The sequence below is a fragment of the Pimephales promelas genome, chromosome 1 (assembly GCF_988280905.1).
Source record: "Pimephales promelas chromosome 1, fPimPro1.hap1.1, whole genome shotgun sequence".
Taxonomy (NCBI): domain Eukaryota; kingdom Metazoa; phylum Chordata; class Actinopteri; order Cypriniformes; family Leuciscidae; genus Pimephales; species Pimephales promelas.
In genome coordinates this window covers 31,893,511-31,917,540 of record NC_142769.1, presented here as the reverse complement: position 1 = coordinate 31,917,540, position 24,030 = coordinate 31,893,511, and the positions used below count along the sequence as shown (strand labels likewise).

Sequence of the window (24,030 nt, the reverse complement as noted above, 5' to 3'; positions counted from 1 at the left end):
GTGAATTATGGTCCTGTGGAAAGCAAAAGATGTACCACTTAAACACACACATTGTTTTTGCGTGTGTGTGTGTCTAATAAATAAATTATCTAAATCTCTCTATCTCTCTATTAGGGGTGTAACGGTTCGATACGATACACTTGTGTCATGGTTCGGTTCGGTACGTTTCCGATACAGCAAAAAGAAAGAAATCCCAGAGAAATGTCCTTGATTTAATTGTTTTAATTATATTTTTATTAAAACTAACATCATAAAGTTTGATATTTTTTTAACAGCAATGATGGAGCTATACTTGACTTTTCTTAGGAGCTTATAAAACCAAACAACTCCTTGGACAAAAAGAAATGTAATATTGTAGCAGTTATAAACAAAGGTTTATTTTAGTTCAGATTAATATTTGAGGGCAGCAACTGTATTCATAATGTCAAAATAAAACTGACGTGATGCTACTTGAAAGCATTATAGCCTACTCTTTCAGCCAACTTCAATGGTTACAGTTAGTAGTGTTACAGTAAATCTATGGTGAACGTTGCCTTCCTGGTTTCCACGTCAGCACTGTTTGATTCGTTAATAACAGAGAAATGTGAATGTTTCTCACTAGATCTCGCAGCGATGTTATTTCTTCAGTGGCGAATTCAATTATTTTCTTTCGCTGTAGTAACAGTGCTGCCTGCTTGATTAAGATATGCTCACGGCCTCTCGCTGCATTGGTCCAAACTGATAAACGGTCCGTTTTAACCATTCTAAGTTCAGTGATGGAAACACGTCAGACAGCAGACCACTCACTGTGCCATCAGAGACCACATCTAAACACAGACTCAATTCTCTAGTGTTTACCTCTCTTTTACTGTCTTCCTGAATATATTAGCTGAAACTGAAAAACACACTGAGTGACAGCAGAGACACTTCCTCCCCTTTGCCATGGCAACCCAGATTATCACGAATAAGTGGGAGGGAAGAAAGGATGATACATAAATTAATTAAAGTTTTTAAAAAAAACACACAAGTAGAGAATTAAAGTTGGTACATCTGTCAGCGACTCAGCTCTGCTCGCTAATACTTGTGTTGGAACATTTATACCCTTGAAGTAAATGATCCGCTGTGTAATTGGCAGCGGAGGAGAGGAGAGAGGGATGATGCGGATCCTGGAAGTGCTGATAAGGAAGCTCTTCTTCAGAACCAGGAAAAGAGAAGAAATATGTGTAAAAAAAAAAACCTTGCCGTTTAATCCCTATTGTCATCATTGAGCAGGGGACGCATTACAAACAGAGATATCCAACCGAAGCTGTCTGAGTGTGCGGAACCGAAGACAGTGTGTGGCACGTGTGTGTGTGTGTGTGTGTGTGTTTGAGAGAGACAAGGGTTCCTGGATTAGTCCAATCCATACGTGCCATCAGTCAATGGCGAGGAGGCCTGTCAAGAGTGTCAACTGCACAAAAAACACACCACGAAGGGAGAAAATGTCAGACAATCTATGTGTGACAATGCGATTAAGCAAAAATGTGTTCCGAACCCGTATAGGGCTCAAACACACATGGTAAGAAAGTGTCAGAGAAGGATTATGTTCATAATCACAGTGTGTGTCATGCTGATTTGGCTGTTTATAAGCAAAGATTACTGTATACGTCAGCTTTAAGTGTGTGACAATGGCCTGCAGTGCGTGTGTGTGTGTTGTCAAACCTCTTCAGTCAACTTACAGGGCTGTAAAAAAGAACATTCCTCAAAATATTTGTAGTTTATGTGTGTGGTATTGCATATAAATATCTGAAATATCTAAAATAGTAGTTCTCTGATGTGACCCATAAATTGTATTGAAAGATGTGGGTCTCAAACTCAATTCCTGGAGGGCCACAGCTCAGCACAGTTTAGCTCTTGGATGTTTCTAGTAATCCAGAATACCTTTATTAGCTGGCTCGAGAAAAACTGTGCAGCGCTGTGGTCCAGTCACACAGACTCATATTGTATTTTGGATTCGCAAGTAATTTGACAATATATAACAAAAAAAATAATTAATAAATTAAAAAAATGATCTAAAATGACAGCGTGACGAAGTTGGGACTCCTTTGCAGGCACTGGTTTCTTTTAATCAGTCTCTAAAGGGTAAAAGTACACTCTAAAAGCAAAAGAAAAAAAGCCAATGACTTGAAGTGACTTAATGTGTAAATGCATTTACACCATGAATTATATTTTTACAGGCCTGTGTTTAAAACTAACTTTAAAATCTTTAAGAAAGTTTGGCTTTTGGAGAATACCAAATGCAGCAGCAAAAAAAAACACCCCCCTAAAACAAAGCATGATGGGACAGACATCTTCCATTCAGCTAGGAAAACAGGACGCTGACATCTGCTCATCACCATAACAGCTGAACTTGAACCACCAACCTTGGCTGATCTCATCTAAATAAACAATAGGAGAGACGGCCCTATCACAAACAGAGAGACAGAGAGAGGATATGATAGAGAGAGCATACGAAGAGCAGAGCATATGATAGACAGCAAAACAGAGCAGCTTTCTTTATGCAGCCCTGATCATGTGCTTGACAGAAGTTCAGGGTGAACTTACAGCTGGATGACCAGGGGCACAGAGACTGAGAGAGCGAGAAAGACAGCCAGAAACAGAGAGAGAGGGGGAGTTTTGACAGTAAAATTACCACAAGCATACCAATGAGCGTTCAATAGGCCACCGCTCACAACCAAAACTGTGTGTGTGTGTACTGGTAAAGGTGGAAGAGACAGTAATGAGGGGCCAGTGTCATGCATCAGTGGTCATTCAAGCGCTCTCACTTTCACTCCTCCAGCACCTCACCTTGAAACAAGAGCATCGCAAACCAGACATTTGACAAGGTGTCATTTAACCTGTTGATATGGTGAAGCCACTCTTTCAAAATGCCAACAAAAGTTGTGACGAAGTGAAGAAAACAAATGGCCTTGTAGGCTAGATACTGCAGCTAAATATGAAAGTGAAAAATAAGAAATATATAAAAATATGATAAATCAGAAAGTGAGGTGTAATAAATTCTTCAAATGATTTAACTGGTAAAAAAAAAAACAGCTCCCTCTATGTTGGGAAAGTAAACGATTTGAAAAATTGATTGACAAATGGAAAAACAGCTCCCAACCGTTTAAACAATTGGTCTCCATGTTTTTATTTTACAACTGTGAGAAGTCAAAATGTTGCAATGGTTATCTCAATCATCTCAATTACACATTTTACCAGCATTTTTGCAGTAACATTATATTTTGATCATCAAATTATAGTAGATAATGACTTAATTTCAAACAACCACCAAAGCCTCTTTTTCAATCCTAATCCGAAGCCTAAAAAATTGAACGATTTATTTTCCAAACTGATTAAACACAAACCCCATCCTGATTTCATTGGTCAACTCAATTATGCAGTAACCCGTCAAGAAAAGTTCAGGATTTACAAATGATTTGCAACCAAACAAATACTACAATCACTGGGTTAAAAAAAAAAAAAAAAAAAAAAAACTTTGGAGCAATATCTTTAATGTGAGGATCAATTCCCTTGATACAAAATGAGCATTAAAAATATTGATCAATCAACCCATCTCAATTAAACATTTTTTATAAGCAAAAGCAGGTAAAAATCCATCTAATTCATGAGAAGCCGCTCAAAGCCTCCTGGTTCTACCTCTAAATCCATTGCCTTTGCACACCCAGCAGTAGGTTGGCAGGGCAGGATACATTTTCCTGTCTGGCACATGCAGACATAAAGCACAGCATCCAACTGGCACAACTATGGGGCAGTGCCTCGTCATGTATTGGGCATCCACACACACACACACACAAACACACGCCAGGTGCTCAGGCCCACTTTCACTCCCTTCATTTTTAGAACATAACTTATGATGTACAAATTAAGAGTTAGTGTTTACAGGCTCTAGTGAAAGTGGCCTCCTGTAGTTCCAGTGAAAGAGGGACTTTGGACTGGCAATAGGAAGCAGATGTTGGGCAAAGGGCTGCCATTAGCTAGTTTCCCTTTACAAGAAAAGGTGAGCTATTACACAAGAAAATAAATTCACAAATAAACAGCGAAGAAGGGGCCTGCTGTTCAGCAGCCAGATGGAAAAATTATAGAGTGATTTCTCTAATTTTTTGACATTCCGTGTTATTGCATTATGCAATGTTGTAAAAATTAATCAAATGTAATAATTAGAATATTTCATTAAACATTTATTTATATCTGAAAAGAAAAGACTGAATAGAATTAGAAGACTGATCACAGGCCTTTTTAAAACTAATTTGAATGGAAGCCCCTTACGACTAAACTGTTGACGTCTAGGTTACAAGGTCAAACTTATGTTTATTCAAAGCTTTTCTGAGGTAACCTTATTGCAATTGATCACATTGATTATTGACTATACATCACGACTGATCAGCCAATAGCTGCCAAATCAACCCCTATGAATGTGCCAGACCTCCCCCTTAAGCCATACATAACTGAGGCATGTTTGGGCCTTAGGCCTACTTCAGATTACACTTCTACACAGGCCCCATTTACACCTGGTATTAAGATCAGTTTTTGGTAAATCAGATAACAGATATTAGATGAGGGAGAAATATTCCTGTTTACGCCTGGTGTTTTAATACATCTATCACTTTCAATCAACCACTTCCGGATTTCTGTGACGGGAGGGTCTATGCAGGTAAAGTTGTTGTTTTTTCCTTTTCAATTTTTTGATATAAATGGACAAAATAAGCTCAAGCATTTTACATATGAACAGGTGGTCATTTGTGGCTGTTGGAACATGAAGTGGTCGAAAGTGGACTAGCTCAATGTTTTAGAGCCTGTTTAAACCTGCATTTAGCATCGTCCACTTGGATTGGATTAATAAATGCGATTTTAAACGGATTATTGTCATCGAATTGGGTATACAGCTGGTCACATAAATGTGAAAAACAAATATAAATCCAATCTACTATACTGCACTATGTACATGCAAATATAGTATAACAACCTAATATTTGACAAGGCTAACAAAACTAGGTGGCATCTCGTATTTCTGTCTTATATCAGATGGCATTGACAGATCGCCTTTTTGTGATCAGATCTTACCCCCTTAGAAGTGACATTTTAACACAATTCGATTTAAACACAAAAACTAAATGTTAGAAGAGGGTAAAAATCAAATGACAAAGCCCACCTTATGACTCATAAAACCAATTACAATCTTAGACTATAAAAAGAACATACAGGCTGATCAGCCCTTTTAAGAAGAATAAACAAACAATCCTAAAGCCCATCTTCAGAAATGAATGTCTTTATAAAAATGACATTATTAAATAGAACCATAAAGAGACATCTAATGGTATGTTCATAATATGGGCCTATAATACAAACCCACATGATTATCTGATCAACAAAGCATGAACATCAGCCTATATGGTCAATAGTCTTAGTAAATGCAAATAAGATGTAATGGAACTTAAGGAAATAACCATAAAGGCATTTAGGTGATGTGTGTGTGCGTTTGTGTACACACTCGGACCTCTTGATGATCTAAAGGTGAAAAGCTTCACAACAAACAAATCAACCTTAATCCACACATTGGATCAATGCGGCTGCTATAGGCCTCAGGGTCGCCTTATATTACTCCTCAAACTTCATATTCACTCATTGATTTGCTTTTCAGAATAGTATATCACTGAGCTCCAATGGGAGAACGGATAGAGACAGGGGCCAGGGTCAAGCACAGCTCGCATACATGTTAGCGTAATATTGATGTCCCAGCAGAAAGAAATGACTAAATATCTAGATCAATATCTAGTTTCCCTGCAACAGCAGAGCAACGAGGTGGGGAAATATAAATATACATCTTTATGACCACAGAAGCAATCATAATGAGAAAGCTGAATGAATGTTTCCCTTAAGGTGAAGTGTTTGATTAGCAGAGGGCAGAGGTTATTGCCGATATGCTGATACAGGAAAACGAGACTGATGGCTCAGACAGGGCAGGGGCTGCGGAGATGACAGCAGAACAGGGCTGAGCTGAAGTAAGGCCTGTTGGTACATGTTAATCGAGCTTTAAGCCATTAGTGATGAAGCGGATTTCATCATCAAGTGCTATAAGGGCTTACGGAAGGAACTGGAGCATTCATGAGAAAAAAAAGTTCGGAAAGAACATAAGATAAAACCTCGGTGCAGGAGGCTTATATCATTGATTAGTTTCGGGTCAGTAAGTTTTTTTATTATTATTTTATTAATACTTAAATTCATACTTTTATTCCGAAAAGATACATTCAAATTTACTGTATTTTTATCAATTCATGAGCACAAGCGACTTTTTAAAACATTTGAAAGGTAGTTATGAAATTTGGGCATAACTGAGGAGTTAGCCTATGCTGCATATGCAATAATAAATGTAAAAAAAAAAGACACTTATTAAACACTTAGGCTACATATTTAAAAAAAAAAAACTCTATAAAAGCAATACCTGTATAAAATAAATTCAGTAATTAAAAAAAGATAATTTAAGTGTGAAAACACAATGCTTCCTCTTTTTTGATGTCATATCAGCCATTCTTTAATTGAACACACTTTCACCAGGAGTCCAGTAAAACACTTGATCAAGGATCTTGCAAGGCAGGTGTTTTTACTTGCCATTTAGCAGATGGCTTCACCAATGCATATGGATAAGCCTACAGACTTATTTACAGGTCCAAACCATTAGAAAAGACACTCACGGTTCAACTCAAACACAGACTAACTACCTAACCATCAAAAAGGCAGAAGAGCCAATAATGCGTTACCTCTTAATTAAACAAACACATATGCCTGTACTTAATCACCGAGTCCACTCACTACCCCTCTGTGTATCATAAAACAAAAGACTGGCTAAGGGGACATTCAATGACCACCATCCAACCAACCCTCGACCCTTAAATCACAGGCTTTGTGGGGTCTTGTGCAGGGCCTGTGGGAAGGGAGCAGGGTGGGCTGTGGGTGGCAGCAGTGGAAAGACTGACACGGTGCTGTGGCAGTAAGTAATGCGCGTGTGGATTAGCGCTATGATGGCCTGATCAATACCAGCGGTTCCAGCCATTAGGAATGCAGCAGAAAACGACCCCCTATGGCAATAAAGCACAGTGTCCGCCTGCTACTTCATTTGCTGCCTCCATTAGTGTAATGGTATCATTATCAACTGTGGCAGTATTTTTTCTAACACTCCCGCCCTCCCTCCCTCCCTCATTTCCCCTCGCCTGTTTTTTTCATTCTTTACAGATTTCAGGAATCAGAAATCATGAGCTACACTACACTGCCTCCGTATTTTCTTTCATTTTTTCTTTCTTTTTGCATCACCGGATATAAATCTGCCCCTAGCGCAGCTTGAACGCCGGTCTAATTATGTATTCCTGAGTGTGTTTTATGTGGCTGTCCGACACTGTTTCTCTATTATGGACTCATTAATAGGACGTAGGCATACGGTGACGAACAAAGAGGGGGAAAACGGCAGGGGAGGGGGCAGGAAAGCTGCTGATTACGCCAAAAGTGACACCACCTCCCGCTAAAACACCGGCTCCGACATGACAGCGGCTCGGCATTAGGACCTATAAATCGTTACTTTAACACTAATTTACAGAGGAACATTTTGTGGGAGAAATTGATTAATCAAGACTGGCTGTGTGGCCTCATAATCAGGCCTGAACTGAAGCTAGCTGTTAATTTAACAGAATCGCCAAGGGGAACACAAAACATTTTAATGAGTGTTCAGGAACGAAATAGCCTAAACAGCTTTCTCCAGCAAAACACACGAGCCGGGAAAGCCAATGAGCCGAGAACTCTCTGAAAGATGGGACGGGAGGAGTGAAAGCCACTGAACATCTGGCAACTCTCTGTGCTCCTCACGTACACTTCTGTTGTGAAATAATGAAATCATTATTTATTTATTTAACTACTTTTTTTTTTTTAATCAAATGCACTATTCATCACAGTAAAAGCTAATCATAATACCAGGCAGTCATCAACAAAGGTGTCAAAAGCAGCAGCGAATGCCAACAAGGTTGCGAGTGCGAAGAAATGCAAAACATCCTCGGCAGATGGAAGGAGGAAAAAAACGAGCACTTTTCTATTTCATAACTGTGACGAACGAAAAACAACAGGGCCCACATCCCTCCGCAAATACAATAAAGAGGCCAAAATTGCATTTGTAATTGAATGATACTTCAGTGGGATATTTGGTCACCCTGGCAACGTTAAAACCAGAAACTCAATCCAATGTCTCTTGATCAACTATTTAAAACAGTATTTTCAGGTTGAAGGCCACGTAAGGCTACTTCTAAAAGCATGAAGTCAGTTTTTAATAGGCTATTAGCCAATAGTCTCCCTCTTTTAGTGCATGATAATGGAAGTGGTCTTTTTTATCATACACATGTGCCGCATATGGTTAGGAAATGCCTGGCAAAGCTGAACTAAGAATAAATATAATTCCTTTTTCAGAGAAGGATAGTTCACAGGCTACATCCTATAGGCTAGTTTTTGGGTATAAATGCACATGTTTATGGCTGAGACAAAAATGTACTCTCCTTTATTTATTATGAATGATTAAATGGACATGCAGCAGGAATACACACACACACACCAGTCTCTCAGTCTAGCTGACCTGCGGTTTTCTGCCCTGTTCCCTGTATTTTTGTGAAGGAGAGAGATACGTTTTGGCAGGGTAGCAGAGATGTCTGTCTGTCCGTCTGCTGTACAGAGCCAAAACTAGCTGGATCAAGTTCTCAGAAAGACAGATTCATCTGGTCCCTGTGGCAGCTGCAATAAAGTGGAGGAACCACACACCATAGATTCCCTGCTGTCAGACATGATCCAAAAGCATGCATCAGAGAGAGAGAGCAGACTAAAACTGAACAAAATAAAGAAAGTAAAATGGGAAATGAATGGTACGGTTCAGGAAAAAGAGAACCGAAGAGAAATAGGCTGCTGACTAAACTGATAACTTCACTGTGCCGACTAACAAATCAAACACGCTGAAATGCAAAAAAACAACTAATTGTATGCATTTTGACAATCAACCAAAGAACAGCAGACAATTTCAGAAAGTGACATGTCAACCTGTCAAGTACAATAATAAACGCAACGTTACTTCCATCAATGATTAGAGACAGTTGCTAGAAATGTACTTTTATCTTTTATTTAGGGGCAATATTTGGTCCTGGATTTGATTTTTGATGCATTCTGTACCCTTTAAAAGGACATTTGTTTTCTATCAATATAAAAAAAACAGTATAATCATTTATGACTTTAGGACAGACCTAGTATGGGATATAACAAATTATATCAAAGTATTAGCCTATAATTAGATAAGAAATTCACTTAAGGGGTATTTATTGCCTTGATTATGTTATGACCCTAAAAGAAAAGACCATTATCCTCTGGAATACTTGATTCGTATTGGTCATGGGTTTGAATGCATGAACTGATAAGAAGTATACTGCTTGAATGCAGAAAGTTATATGGTGTTCATCTAAGCGAGATGTTTGTAAAATAAAACTTCAAATTAATATTTCTCTATGTCCCTTTAAGGAGCCATGTAATGAGTGGGATAAAAAAAAACTTCACAACCAGGGTTTATGTTGTGATAAAGACCAATATCACTGTACATTCAGGACCAACAAGCTTCACACCATGACGACAGACTGAAAAAGTTACAAGTTCAGATAAATACAGCTGCACCACAACCGTTATTTATATAACACAGTGTATGCTAAATTAAAAACACAGCCCATTTCATTTCTAGACCAGCTCATGGATGAATCAGCCGTCAAGTCTGAAAACACGACACATGCGCTTCAATAAATTGGTCAAATAAATTAGGAATAGTTGGTTTTTAGCAGATACACCTGCAGAGTGACACACACATGGACACGCGTCTTCTCCTCTTGACTTCATTCATTAACATTGAAAGCACTGTGTGATGCCGCTACACAAGCCATTCCGGCAAAGTCAGTGTGGCAGTCATCAGAAAACACTCCCCCCGCGCTGTGCCTCAACACACACTCGTGTGTGCCGGGTGACTCTGTACAGAGTACTCTTGCGATAAAAGAAAGCAAACATTACAGAAGCAATCAGCAGCATCACATGCGCACTTCAAATGAACACACAGCACCAACCAGCGCGTGCAATACCGCAACGGACACGCTGTACGGTGTATTATAAACTCCACAACTGCATGTTGTGGTTGGCGAACTGAGAGAAAACTACAAGCGATACCTTTCTCCTCTTTTCCCTCTCACTGTCATCCGATCTTTTCATGTTCCTGAAGTACTGTTTACGCTGCCTCGATTTCATAGCGCGCCGTGCTGGGCTATGTAGTCTTTAGATTGTGCCGTTAGGGTGTGACATTTTATTGAGTCTATTTAAATATACACTTAGCGATGTTTATGAATTTATAGGAAATAAGAACGCTAATGAACAGGTTGTTGTTATTTTATATAAGTGTTTTATTTTTAAGTCGTACCTCGCATTCCGGCTAGGACTTCATTTCCCAGAATCCTCGTGCCAGGAAAACCACGCTTGTAATTTGAGTAGAACCGGAAGTGGATAAAAAGCTTCGCAGTTGTGTTGAGAGAGGTTGGTAACAGATATTATGCGCATGCAGTGCTAGTAGATGTCATGTTATAAGGTTGATTCTTTTACTAAATGTGTCTTATAAATAATATGTAACTTATCTGATAAAGTGACTTGCCCTGCCGTGAGGAATGGGAAACTCAGCTTAGAATAGAGTTCAAGTAGTATGTGATTCAGACTTTTTTTTCTTGCATGCAGAAAGAATACGTTATAAACATCACTGTATTGGGACCAGGTTTCGTGACCTTTCTAAGAGTATTTAAATAAATGCAATACTATGAAAAAAAATCTGTATTTTTAATAATATTAAAGTGCAATAATTGTGTGTGTGTGTGTGTGTGTGTGTTAAAAATACAAAATATTCATGCATAAAATAATCTACATTTCACTGAACTTTTGATTATATGGGGGAGAAAGAGAGATTTAAAAATACTTATTCTTAAAAAAACTTTAATGTGTTACTGGGACTAGGCTTTGTGACATTTTCAAGAATATCTAAATTAATACAATAAAACAAAGGCAAGGCAAGTTTATTTTTATAGCACATTTCATACACAATCGTAATTCAAAGTGCTTTGAAGCAATTAAAATCAAAATAAATAATAATTAAAACACTTTAGAATGAACAGGGAAGAAATACAGTGCAAACAGTCAGAGGAACCGTGCACAGTGCTCATTCAGTAAATGCACATCTAAACAGAAGTGTTTTGAGTCTGGATTTGAATGTGACTAGGAGCACATCTGATCTCCTCTGGAAGCTGGTTCTGTGGCTGGCATATTAGCTAAAAGCGGACTCGCCATGCTTAGAGTGAACCCTCGGTATTTCTAGCTGATGTGATCCTAATGATTTGAGTGATCTGTTTATTTTCAGTGAGCATATCTAATATATTGAGGTCCTAGCCCATTGAATGACTTATATACTGTACCAGTAATAATACTTCAAAATCAATCCTAAATGTAACTGCGAGCCAATCGCAGAGCCAACTGCGAGTTTGGAAACTTCCAAAGAGAAGAGAATAGTCTTCTAGGAGATCTGCTTCTAAACAGTTAAAAATGCTTTTGTAAAAAAGGAAGTGCATCAAGGGTGCAGGTTGATGTTTTAAGGGCTGTACATTTTTTTTCCAAAATTTTGCCATCAATTTCTTTGAAATCAGACATATATCTACTTTCTGAGGTTGTGGTCTGATATGTCTAACAACTTAAGGATGTGCTGATCATCTTTCTGATATTATTGATTTACTCAGAGAAGAAGGAAGCAAACTCACTGCACTTGCTGTCTGAGAGCATTTCTCTAGTAATGTGACAAATTTGACCAAAAAATATATAACACATAGGGTACTGTACTGTAATCTGATTATATCACTATGATTTGACTCAAGGATCACAGGTGGGTTCAGTTTAATTAACATCAGGGTGTATTTTAATAATACTATACCATAATTGGACTTAATAACACAAGTTAAAACAGCAGCTTAGCCACTGTTTGTACTATCCTGAGGTTTGCCCTTGCCTTGAATGGAAATCAGAAGCAGAAATAGTCATCGTGCTTTGAGCGTATTCCAAAAAGTCAGTCTTTGCCAGGTCTCTTACAACCTCTTCTCCGGCTTTTGCCCAGGTGCTGTACAGCTGAAGAAGGGCCCCAAAGCAGGATATTCCATTTTCCAAAAACACCACTTTGAGCTGTAATAGAATATGTAGCAGCATTTGTGTATGACATGGACATAACCCCCTCTGAGCGTATGAGGTCAACAGATATCTCGTAATGCACGTGAAGCGGTGTTGAAAAGCGCTCCGCTGGTTCCCAGTTTCAGCCGACGACAAAAGGACCCGCTCTGTGAAAGATATACAGGCACGAGCCCCGCGGAGGGCCAGGGGGGTATTAAAAGGTTTCAAGACACCTGCTATGTATTAGCATTACAGACTTTGATCAGTGTCTTCATTAGACTTCTTTGTAATCTCTCTTCTTTTATGATAGGGCCGACCCAGGCGAGCCTGGTACGCAGATTGAACGCATATGTTCTCTTCACCTGTCTTGTAAAAAGCTCAAAGCACTCATACTTTCAAAGATTTCGGTGTCTCTGTCATCTTGTTGCAATAAACAGGAGGGCTCTTTTGATTCCTATTTATAACCTACATTTCCGCCCTTCTCTTTTGGCTTTGGAGGGAAATATGTGTTTGAAAAATACCTTGAGCAAAGTGGCTCCATATGGATATGAGTATAAGCACGTGTGTCTATGGGGGATTCTTTTGTAAGCTAATGGAAAGGAAATTATTATTCTGTCACAGCTTTATTAGGAAACAAAAGTTCATGTCTGTTTGTGCTTCACATCCAATCATTCAATTAATGTTTCTTTCGTGTGTGCATGTTAAACCATTCTTCATATATTACACCTGTCAATCAAGGCTTGTTTGAAAGCTCACCATTGGGACTTCGCAGACCCATCGGCGGTGGCTTGTGTCTTTTAGCCGGTGCCTGTCAGCCTGTTCTGCATCCAATCATCCCTCTCATCATGTTCAAGAATACTTTTAATACGTGATCAGCAACTTAAACGCAGGTTGAGGGGCAGCGCGCTTTCAGATGTGGTACAAGCTGGGGTTTGAAAAAAATAGAGCGAGACGGAAAACTTTGAACTCCTGCAGCTCATCAAATCCTCCTTGTCTTTTGTCTGGCCAATTCTCTGTTCTCACTTTTCAACATGGGGGATGTTATGTGTTATTGTGCAGCACATCGACAGTGGATAACCCTGAGTTTTACCCCCACAAATATAGGCATGTAGAAAAAAGAGAGAGAGAGAGAGAGAAACTGCACTGGGCTGAAATCAAAGGTGAAAAAGAGCCTTGTGCCAGAAAAACAATAAGGAACATTAAAGACAAATTTAGTGACTGTTGTGCTCGGCTCATATATTAGAACCAGAACCTGCTACATGGTTTGGAAAACAGCTTGTAAGTAAAAGCAGTCTCTCCTTTGAATAATAATAGGTTTCCTTCTGAGGTCATACAGTATATTGGGCCACCTATGCTTTAATGTAGCATCATCAAGTTGTGATGTGGTTTATTCTAAAGAGGTGGTAAAGTCTGGTTAAAACAGTAATGGGGGTCAGACACTGAGGCTGTTGTTCAAGATCGACCTGAAAGGCCAATTTTGTCCTTCCCACATCCTGTCCGTGACTATTTTCTCAGTGTCCTCCATGGTGTGCCTGGGAGAAAACTTTTGAGTTTTATTTGCATTGAGTGGGCATATGGAACAGGCATGTGTCTCCCTGTGCCCTAACCTTCAATGATAAGCTGGAGGAAACTGTTATTTGTCAGTGCTATAAAGAAGATTGCTGCCCAGTGGTTTCAATTAACTTCAAAGCGCTCTTCCCAGGCAGTAATAGTTATATCAAAACCTGAACTGTATTATTTAGGTTACACACTGGAGCTCTCAGAATGATTATGCTCCCTTTTCAAAGAGATTTTCTTTTCTTGCTGACTTTATACATTCCTCCAACCCCATGTTCTCAGTTTTATTTTCATATTCTTGTTTGTACGACCCACTGTTAAAGCTCTCGGATGTCAGAGGGCCGGTGGCACTGGGAAGTCATGGGTACAAAACATAATTAGTGGATGGTAGCACCAAATTTCTATAGGCAGAGGGCCTAAAAAAGGACAAAAGCTGTCACTAAGGCACTACCCTTTCAAAAGACACAAATATGTACACTTCAGGTGCTATATACCTTAGGTACTACAATGCGATACCGCCCCAGTTAGCTTTCGTACTTTTTTTTACTGAGAGTCTATGAAGCTCTACAAGCATTATTAGTCTCTGATTTACTGCACCTTGTAATAGTTTGTGAAATAAGGGTCAACAGCACCTTCTTTGAATGTCACGGTGGCCCTTTTTGTTGGCTCCGTGTTCAGATCTGGCACAACCTTTGGCTTATGTACACAGAATCGGGTAACCAGGGCCTATAAAAATGATTCACAAAATACATGCACTAAATACATGTTGATTAAGCCCCCTATAAATGATCACACACGCACCACAGGGAAAAAGCCTGATGGTTGCTGAAGGAAGAGCGTGCAGCCTGCCGTTAGATGTGGCGTACCTCCTTGGCTAGGATCGCTTCCAGACGCCATCAGAGGGGGCAGTTTTGCTAGAGCTGTGATTTGAATACCATGATCGGTGAATAGTTTTATAGGAAATCCATTAAAACATGAGGTTTGACATACAAAAGAGCCCTGTTCCCAATGTCAGTCTGAAAGACATTATAAAATGCTATATATACAGAAGCACACATCTTTTTTCTATGTGTCTGTGCCTTGTATGCTAGTCCTAATGCTGAAGGTTAAGCCACTGGAGCGGTCGCTCTGGAATGACTGCTTTTATTCATGCATTTCCGCAGTAGGTTGAAGTCATCTGCCTTCCCCACAAAACATTGTTCTGAGTTTTCAAAGGGAAAGTAAGGGCACATCAACAAATGCCATCCTTCTGCTTGATCTTTGTCCTGGCAGCTTCTACAAAATATTTGAAATCTCAGTTCTGTACGACCTCCTCAGATCAAAGCCTCTTCGAAATGAAAACTGAAGAACAATAATGGAATAATTATAAGAGGTAAATTAATATTAAAAGCAAACTCTTTGAACACAAATGTTTAGGGTTATTTTTATGAGGGCTTCTCTGGACTCAATTGTGCATTTTCCCCATGATGCACTGTACAAGCCATTACCATAACTGCAGCAGAGGGCAAAAGTGGAGAAGTACTAAATATAAACTATTGTTGTTGTTATATAGTACACGCTGGTGACATGGTTTTTGGTTTCTTATTCAACAGTCAATGCTTTTGTATTATAAAGATGAAAAAAGAAAGATGGTGGAACTGAGCAAATAAATGAAAAGGATTATGGAAACTGCAGGCCTTATTTAAATGTGAAATAATAAATCTGCCAGTGATCAGAAAGGTTCACTGAGAACCTGACATGAAATGCACAGAAAAATAAGTTATTCTGCAGTCTGACAGATGTTTTACTTCCACTATATTTGGAACACAAAAACCAAGAGTTTATTAACTGAAGATATTTTACTGTATTCAATAATGAAAGGTAAGAAGCAGATTTGGTAAATGAATGTACACAGACTATAATGAATCTAGATATCTGAATATAATCATTTATATACATTTTCATATTATCTTAAAGGGATATTTTCTTTTAAGTTATAAGGGATAAGTCAAGTGCAGTTCCACCAGTTCACTTAGACGTAACTGCGCAGCGCTTCTGTGTTGTACGTCACAAGCATCGCACGTGACCAACGTCGGTCAAGTGAGCCTACGTGTGACGTACAACACAGAAGTGTTGTGCAGTTACACTATGAATTAACTCGAGGCCCACAGAGAAGGAAATTAATAGTTGAATAAAGTTGCTGAGTGAGTACTGACAGAATTTTCATTTTTGAGTGAATATCCCTTTAAGCTAATGTGAGGAGCAATTTTTTTCCTCAATATAACTTTTATTTTAATTAAACTGTGGTGTTTACAACTGTGGAAAAGCAAAAAAAAAACAAAAAAAAAAACATTGATGACACCGAAGTTCTCCGCCTGCCTACATGGGTAAAAGAAGTGCGATTGTAAATGTTTGTGAGAAAAGGTAAAGGTTTTTCTTTGTTTTTTCTTCTACTGTCAAGACTATGATGAAACTCTTTATTAAAAGAAAACATGAATGGCAGGCAGAGGTCCTTAGGCCAGAAACCTTTTTTACAAAAACGTTTTACCTTGTGCTTTGTGTTGATCTGGAAATCATAAACCTCAGTCCTGCAGTTGCCGTGTTACCTTCAAATCACATATATTTTCATGCGTCGTTCAGGTTGATAAAGGTTTCCTTTAACTACCTTTGCATGGCAAGCTTCTGTATTGCTCCATTATGACTAAAAGGAACACTGATGATAAATGTCAATTGCCCACCTGCATACCTGCGTTGTTTTATGAATTTCTGGCTGAGAAATTTCACTCCACATGCCTTTTACATATTTGCATTCTTAAAAGTGGGCCTTTCATTTGGCGTCCATTAGTGATGTGTATAAAGTGGTATAAAAGCTTTCAAAACTCTGAATAAATCTTGGGGCCGTGTCAATGAGAAACATGGTGGAATACAACAATACATAATGTCAGGCTTTTCTATTTACAGCGAAGTATAATTGCCTAAATGATGGCATTATAATATAACAATGAAGTATATAAATGTAACAATAAAATTTGCAGTGGCTCCATAAATTAATTAAAACCATTTAAAAAAGCAAAGCACACCTGATTCACATTTCTTTGTTCTTCATTTTCTAGAACTAGAGTTTAAGAACCTTGCTGTATTTTTTTTTTAATTAATTAAGAGGTACTCCGCCATCTTACTTGCCGTATAAACACCCACCTCCTCCCTAGTCCTCGGTAGTCCCACCTCGTACTAAGTACAAACTTCCTAGGAGGATGAACGCACCATCAGCAGATGATATATTTGTGTTGAACTGTCCCAAAGAATTATTCTGTCCCCAAGACTGTACGTTTACACTACAGTCGACTTGAGCAGCAAAGAAGCTCTGGTTGTCACAGTCTTCGTCTGCACCAGTCTGTCCTTGTCTCTTCACTACACTTCCCAGAATCCTCCTCGTCTCCACATCTGTATTCACTCCCTCACTTAGAAGCCTGTCCCTCGTTGTCATCATCTGTGTCACATGTCTTCACATCATTATGGTTCATTTGTCTCTGTATTTAGTTTCCCTCAGTTCATTCAGTCTTTGTCGGTCGTTGTGTTAGCTCGTGTAAATGTTAATGTTTCGATGTGTGTGTTTTTTTGTGGATCTTCTGCCCGTGTACCTGCCTGTACCAGTTTCTTTAATTTCATATTTAGTAAATGTTTGAATTAGAACTTCTGCTTTTTGATTCCTCCCTCTACCCGCACTACACTGTGACACTGGGCTCCCTGTAAAGGACGCTTGTCAAAGAGTACAGGGAAGCTTATTGATGCTTTGGACGCTCTGACGTAGCTGAAAGAAGACAAGTTTCACAACATGAAATGTTATAAACAGAAAAAAAAACAAGCAATACATTGAAGAAATCTTTTATAATGACAGCATTCCTATAACCATTTTGATCGCAATTAGTCGGAGAAAAAAATAATAATTAGCTATTATTATTATTATTTGCAATAGTGCAGTTGGTCAAATCGGTGTCACACTGAGCAAATTAATTGCATTCCTGCTTAAAATGAACGTTTGTAAATATTTCAAATAAACAACGTCAAGTCATAAATGATAGAAAACCCAGCAACGGCAATTATTAGCTTCTCCTCCATTTTCTCGGAACTAATGTTTTGGCAGGAACGAAAGTTTACATCTTATGTTTCTCCGGAATCAGCCAGCGTGAAGGACGTCTACATTCCGATTGGCGCGCTGAACAGCGTCATAGCTCATTACCATGAAGTTGAGATTCTTTCAACTTTCTGATTGACACTCAAAACGCCCAAAACGCGACGACGATGGATGTGACGCTACTTGCAGCTGTGAGAAGCCAGCTTCCATTGAAAATGAATGACTTCCAGCCGCTCTGGAAGCTCAAGTCAGCAGTGGTGTGACTGTACAGTGAGGGTGTAAAAATGACATGCTTGTGTGTGGATAAAAGAATGTTGTCTTCAATTTGAGGAGGTTTTCAGCAGCCATTCTTTCGATCTAAGCAGTATGAAAGCAGTCTCCCTGCTCAAACAGCATGCGTTTAATTGTGTATTTGGTTTGGCGTCTATGTATGTGTGTGTTTGGTTTGGCCTGGACTAAAGAGTGGCTTCTGGTTATCCATAGTTTATTAATTGCTTTGATGTTGAAACCCAAAAGCTGCTTGTTTCTATTTAGATGCAGTTGTTCTATGATTCAGTGGAGGCAATGTGTCATCTGCGTGCGCTTTATTAGCTGACCGTTTTTGGGATCTGTGCATGTGTCTACTACGACTGACAGTGATCAGCGGCTGTTTCCATCATTACTGGCAGCATTGTTTTCAATTTCTGCATCATCAGCGTAACGGTCACATCATCATGAGGCCTTTTACCCTTGTCCTGACGCCTGATTATTTCAGCCTTCACAGGACCCTTCAAACTCACACACATCAACTGCAAAAGCACTTTCAAAAGAAGCGAGAGGCCAATGGGAAGAAAAACAAGCACTCTGTGATGTTTGCTTAATTGAACACCACTGTAATTCATGATTTTCATGATGAAATCACCATGTCAAACAAACAATCTGACCCCTCTCGACATGTAAACAGACCCTTCAGGGAAAAAAGAGCACACGCAAGAGGCCGAAATAGACAGAGGCCTACCGCACACCTAGTGCTGACACTTTCCATAACCCTCGTCCTCCCCCTCTCTGTCTCTCTCACTGTCAGGGAGACCAAAGCTGTCTGGGTAAAACCTTTTGAAGCCATCAAGTGGTTTTGCAAATTATGTTGTTTTGCGGCGCAGCACTGGGCCAGATTAATGAAAGAATGTGTGACTGTATTAGAATGTGGAAGACAAGCGCTGCCGTCCTGAAACCGCCACAGCTTTTAAATGCATGTTGATCGCATGTCTGCCGGCCAAGCGCTCGTTTCAACATGGTGTCATAGACGGCTTTTGGATGGCGGCCCGAGGTTTGGGCTTATTTGTCTTTTATAAAAAGGACAACTATCTGAGCAGTGCCAAGGCACCCTTAGGCTCTTTGATATGCTGAAGCGGGAGGAGTTGGACCGGGTAAGAACGCTTGGTTCAGCTGGTCTGCAGATGTGTTGGTGGTGGGCGTCCTCTGACTGAACCAGGATCAGATTAGTGACTTCTCTTTTTTTTTTTTTTTTTGCTTGCCCCAATAAAAAGCACACAATGCATTTGCATGTGTTAAAGGGAAAAAAATCCCTCCACGGTCCAATAATTTGCAGGTGGCATTCGAATATGTGACCACATATAATGCTCCTCTTATCATTAAAGAAAAAGCTGACTTTTAACTTTTATGGTGGTTGCAGGCTGAATTTCAAATGGATTTTTGGGGGGTTTTCTAACAGCGGAATATGTGTCCAAGGCTTTAATAATCTATTTTCCCTTTGTTTCAACTGACATGGCAATTGCAACCGAAATGCTGCATGGCAAAACAATATTTAGTGACTTATCAATTTATTTCTTTGCAGAAACTACTTCCAGACGTTCTCATTAGTCACTTCTCCCAGCCAGTGAATAAAGCGTGTTTGTTTATCCCTAATGTAGAGGTGACAGAAGCGTTGGCGTCGTTCCAGGCCACTGCGAAAGCCCAGCATGACCCCAACAGGCGGGGTGAAACATCCTAGCTCTGTCCAAATCAGACAGAAAGAGAGAAACACTGCCACGTGTCACACCAGAGGACCGTGAGTTGTTCGTTAACTGCAACATTAACTGCAAACGTGCAAATCGCACAATGCCGGTTCTTTCGTTTTGACCCTTCGAACCCATAAATCTATTGACTCACCCGGACGGAGATTATCTCCCTGAGCCATAACCCACAGGAATGTTTAGTCTGAATGCTTTTTGACATCGTTTATCACATACAAGTGCTATGAAATGTTGACTAATTACATGCTTTTCAGTGCTAACGGTCTGACTTGCGCAAAGAATAAGGTTGTGCCAACGAATGTAGCAATTAGAGATGTCTTAACATGTGGTTACGCCGACCTGATGATTGGGTGAAGGGATGCATATAATCATGCGTTTAAGCAGTAAACAGCACTTGGCCCAAAGCAAGCTGGGATACAATAGCACTGCCTTTGTCTCCCCCTAAATTTACATAGTAAACTGTTGACACGTTTTGGCTGCGTCAGATTTGCGGAGCAGTGAAGCTGTAAACCTAGCGCGACCCCTTTTTTATTCGCTTCTGACCTCAGCTCCCTGCCTCGTAAATCAGCCGTAATTAAAAACGCTAAGAAAGGACGTTATTGCGCAGTTGTACCGCAGAAAACATAAGACAGCCATTTTGAGGCTTTACCCAGCATGCTTTGCTGCTGGTAATTAGCCAGCGATGGCAGATTGAACATGTTTTCGAGAGACAACAACATGCGGATGGCAGACTGTGGTTTTCTGAATCCCAGATTCCTCCGGAGAGACAAGAGTCTGTCAGAGGGGAAACGCTTGATTTAGAGCATTATTTCAGTAAATTACAGTCAGCTTCAGGGACGGCCCAGGATATTTTAATTGCGAACATGAAATTATAAAGTGAAATAGCTGAGCGAATGTGTTTAAAGAGAGACAGATGTGCAGAAGTGTATTTTTGGGTTTGATGAAGTGCATCTCTCTCTCTCTCTCTCTCTCTCTCTCTGTCTTCATGGTTCTTTTTTTAAACTCATCTCTTTATGTCTAATGGCCAATTTACTGCTTGAGTGCATACTCTGTGTCTCTTGCTCATGCTCTATGAGACATTATCATGCTTTGATTAAACCGTAGTCTATGCCAGAACGGACAAATTTCTGTATTAACAGTTGAAGAGGTGACTTTTTTTTTTTTTTTTTTTTTCAGGATAACATCTTGTCACATTTCATTGTACACAGTCTTGAATAAGCCTTGTTTTACAGGCCATATACTTTGGCCTTACATAAACCTCGGTGCCTCTGAATCCTATAAATTATACCTGTGAAGGGTTATAAATTGTCCTAAACCGGCCCTCCCTCTGTCTGTTTGATAGTGTGACATCCTCAAAATCATTTGCAGATGTAAACTCCAGTCGGTGGCCATTCGCAATATCTTTTTGCGGTCATGCGGATGAATCGAGTGTCACCAGAAGTCATTTTCCCTCTCGACTGCTGGTTTGGCAGCGTCAGACTGGCGTTTTCTGCTGATTCTGTGGGAAAGATGTGTCTGTAGCAACTGTATAACTGTGTGTTTGCATGTTACCCCGTGTTGTGAAGGATAACAGCAAAATGACGGCCACCAACAACAACAGCAGCCAAATCCAATCTGGCCCTATAGCACAGAAGAGGAAAAGACAGATGCGAATATATAGGGATGAAAAGAAAGAGAAAGTGAGAATATGAGAGACGGAAGCATGGTTTGATTTCGGTCGCATTTCTTTCTCTCTCTGTCTGTCTGTCTGTCTGTCTGCCACATGTCACAGTGCTATGTGCGTGCGTGAGACACATCTTGGTACGATTGATACCGGGCCTGAGGGATGGACAGTTGATTCTTTTTGCTTTTGTGTGCATGAGAGAGACAGACAAGCAAGCAGAAGATTGAGAGAGTTTGATGGCATGAGGCTTATCTGTCGGTCTGTGCTGCCTCCTACTGTCTGAGCTAATGTTTTAGCCATCTCATTCAGACAGACGAAACGGGAATTGATGTGATGGAACCTGTAATTAATTGCACAATCATTATATTAAAGGAAAGATTCTTTTGCAGATGACACTCATGTGCACTAAATTGCAAAGAAATGTTTAATTTACATGTAATAATCTAATGTATGGGTTTTAAAACTGGAGACCATGATGCTGCAATGGAGTCCCGCGGGTCTGCAGAAAATTGGAGAGAGAGGGAAAAAAAGCCTATTTTTAGGGTTGTCAAATTTAACTAAGATATTGTTTCTCAATTATTTTAGAGAGCACTAGTTTAAACTAATAATAATTCTGTTTGTTTTAAAGATTTTGCCTATTTATTTGATTAATAGAAAGTTCAAAAGGAATGGCATTTTTCTTTTTGAAATAGAAATCTTTTGTAACATTTAATGTCTTTACTCTCACTTTTGGAAACAACAAATTGTCTTTATAATATGATTATGCTTAATATTTTCTCAGACAGTATGAAAATTTTTTATACAGGCAAAAAAAAAAAAAAAAAAAAACCCATTGTCATATTTTTGGCTTCTTGACAGGAAAAGTTGGAAACCCCTTGAGGTTTCAAAGGTTTTCCTACTGTAATAAAATAGGGCAAATAAATAACTGTCATTATCCTTTTTTCCAAACTCATTCATCATTCCTTTTTATCCTTGTTTATGTGCACATAATACACATAAGTAATTACTCTGTGTCTTAAAATGAATGTAATACAGAGTGTCAAACAATAACACATCACCATGTTGGAAGGTTCCCTTCAAAAATCGAGACATTCTTATGTATTATCAGAAGAGGTTTTGCTGAGACATGCAGCATTTTCTCAGTGTTTCCATTAGTAGAGGAGTGACAGAAGGTTTCCTTTGACCTTTTTACTGCGTTGGTCTCTGTTCTCGCCCCTCTCACCACGCCGGCTGACCTGTCAATGATAGATATCAAATTTAACCATTTAATTGGCCTCAATAAAGCAAAACACAAAGGCAGCTTTGTTAAGGGAACATTTTGGGCAAATAAGCACCGAGGCATGCCAGAGTCAGTGTGTGTGAGAGAGAAAGAGAGAGATAGAGAGACTAGGGAGTTTTTTTTCCTCTCTGGAGAAAAGAAAAGAAAGAGATGGAGGAAGAGAAATTGTGAGACAGTGATTCCATTGCGAGACTCTTTTCTCAGGTGAAACCGTCCGGGATGTGCATTTGTCCTCTGAGGGCACGTCTGCTAATTTGTGTGTGTGTGTGTGTATACTTGTGTCGGTTAATGTACGGACGTGTGTGGACAGAGTTGTTTTGTCAGAAGCCCTGTTCTCAGGGGATTGTTTGGAGTTGTGGTTCCCTTCTGGAATATAGGAGTGGATTCCTTCCGCGGGCTGCAGAGAGAGCGCGCTGCCAAATTTCTCTGGCTAGGAGCAGCGCGGCGCTCCAGGGGCCCGGCCAGCCCTCCTGCTCATCCCACAAACCCTTTCATGTTCCCCAACCGCAGGCCAAGAGCGGCGCCTCACTCCTTCTGCAGCACCAACGCATGTGTCTGCCTAATTCCTGAGACATGATGACAGTGGCCTCCCTGCCACGAGAGAAAAAAGAGCTTTCTCACTCTCTCTTTCACTCTGTGTTATGTCTTTTATTGATTTCCATCCTAAACTTTCTCTGTCTGTCATGTTTGTCTTTCTCTCTCCATCCCCCTGTCCCTATTCTGGTTTGTGTATCTTTAATTATTACTTTCTGATACTGACGTTTTCCAGAAGTAATAGACCGCAGGTTTTCATGCCACATGTGTCTCTTTTTTAGCTCTCGTTCTCCATTGTTTATCACGCTTTCTTTTTCTGCCTTATATGTGACTGGGTGTGGATGTTTTGGCAGTGTCAGGAAACTGGTTTGATATCCCAGAGTTCCAAGAGAAACGCAACAAGTAATGTGGTAAACACTTTCACTGACTCTGCGGCTCAAAAGATGTAATGGCACAAAATTCGAAAGCTGCACTGAACACTGTGTGCATGCATTCATTTAGCAGATTCTTTTATACTAAACGACCTGAAACTAAAATTTAAGTTCTCCAGCTGGGTGGGTATTCAGAAAAGAAGCACACTTTTCTACAGATAAAGTTTTGAGATCAAAATTTT

General features: G+C 39.6%; 1 protein-coding gene across 1 annotated transcript in view; it reads right to left on the bottom strand.

Moving 5' to 3' along the window:
• fto (FTO alpha-ketoglutarate dependent dioxygenase) overlaps window positions 1-10,314 on the bottom strand; it is a 134,989-nt gene extending 124,675 nt beyond the window's left edge. Inside the window, exon 1 of the mRNA XM_039657074.2 lies at window positions 10,237-10,314. Coding sequence (XP_039513008.2) covers window positions 10,237-10,314 — 78 coding nt within the window. The remainder of the gene's footprint in view (window positions 1-10,236) is intronic.
• Between the last annotated feature and the right edge of the window lie 13,716 nt (window positions 10,315-24,030).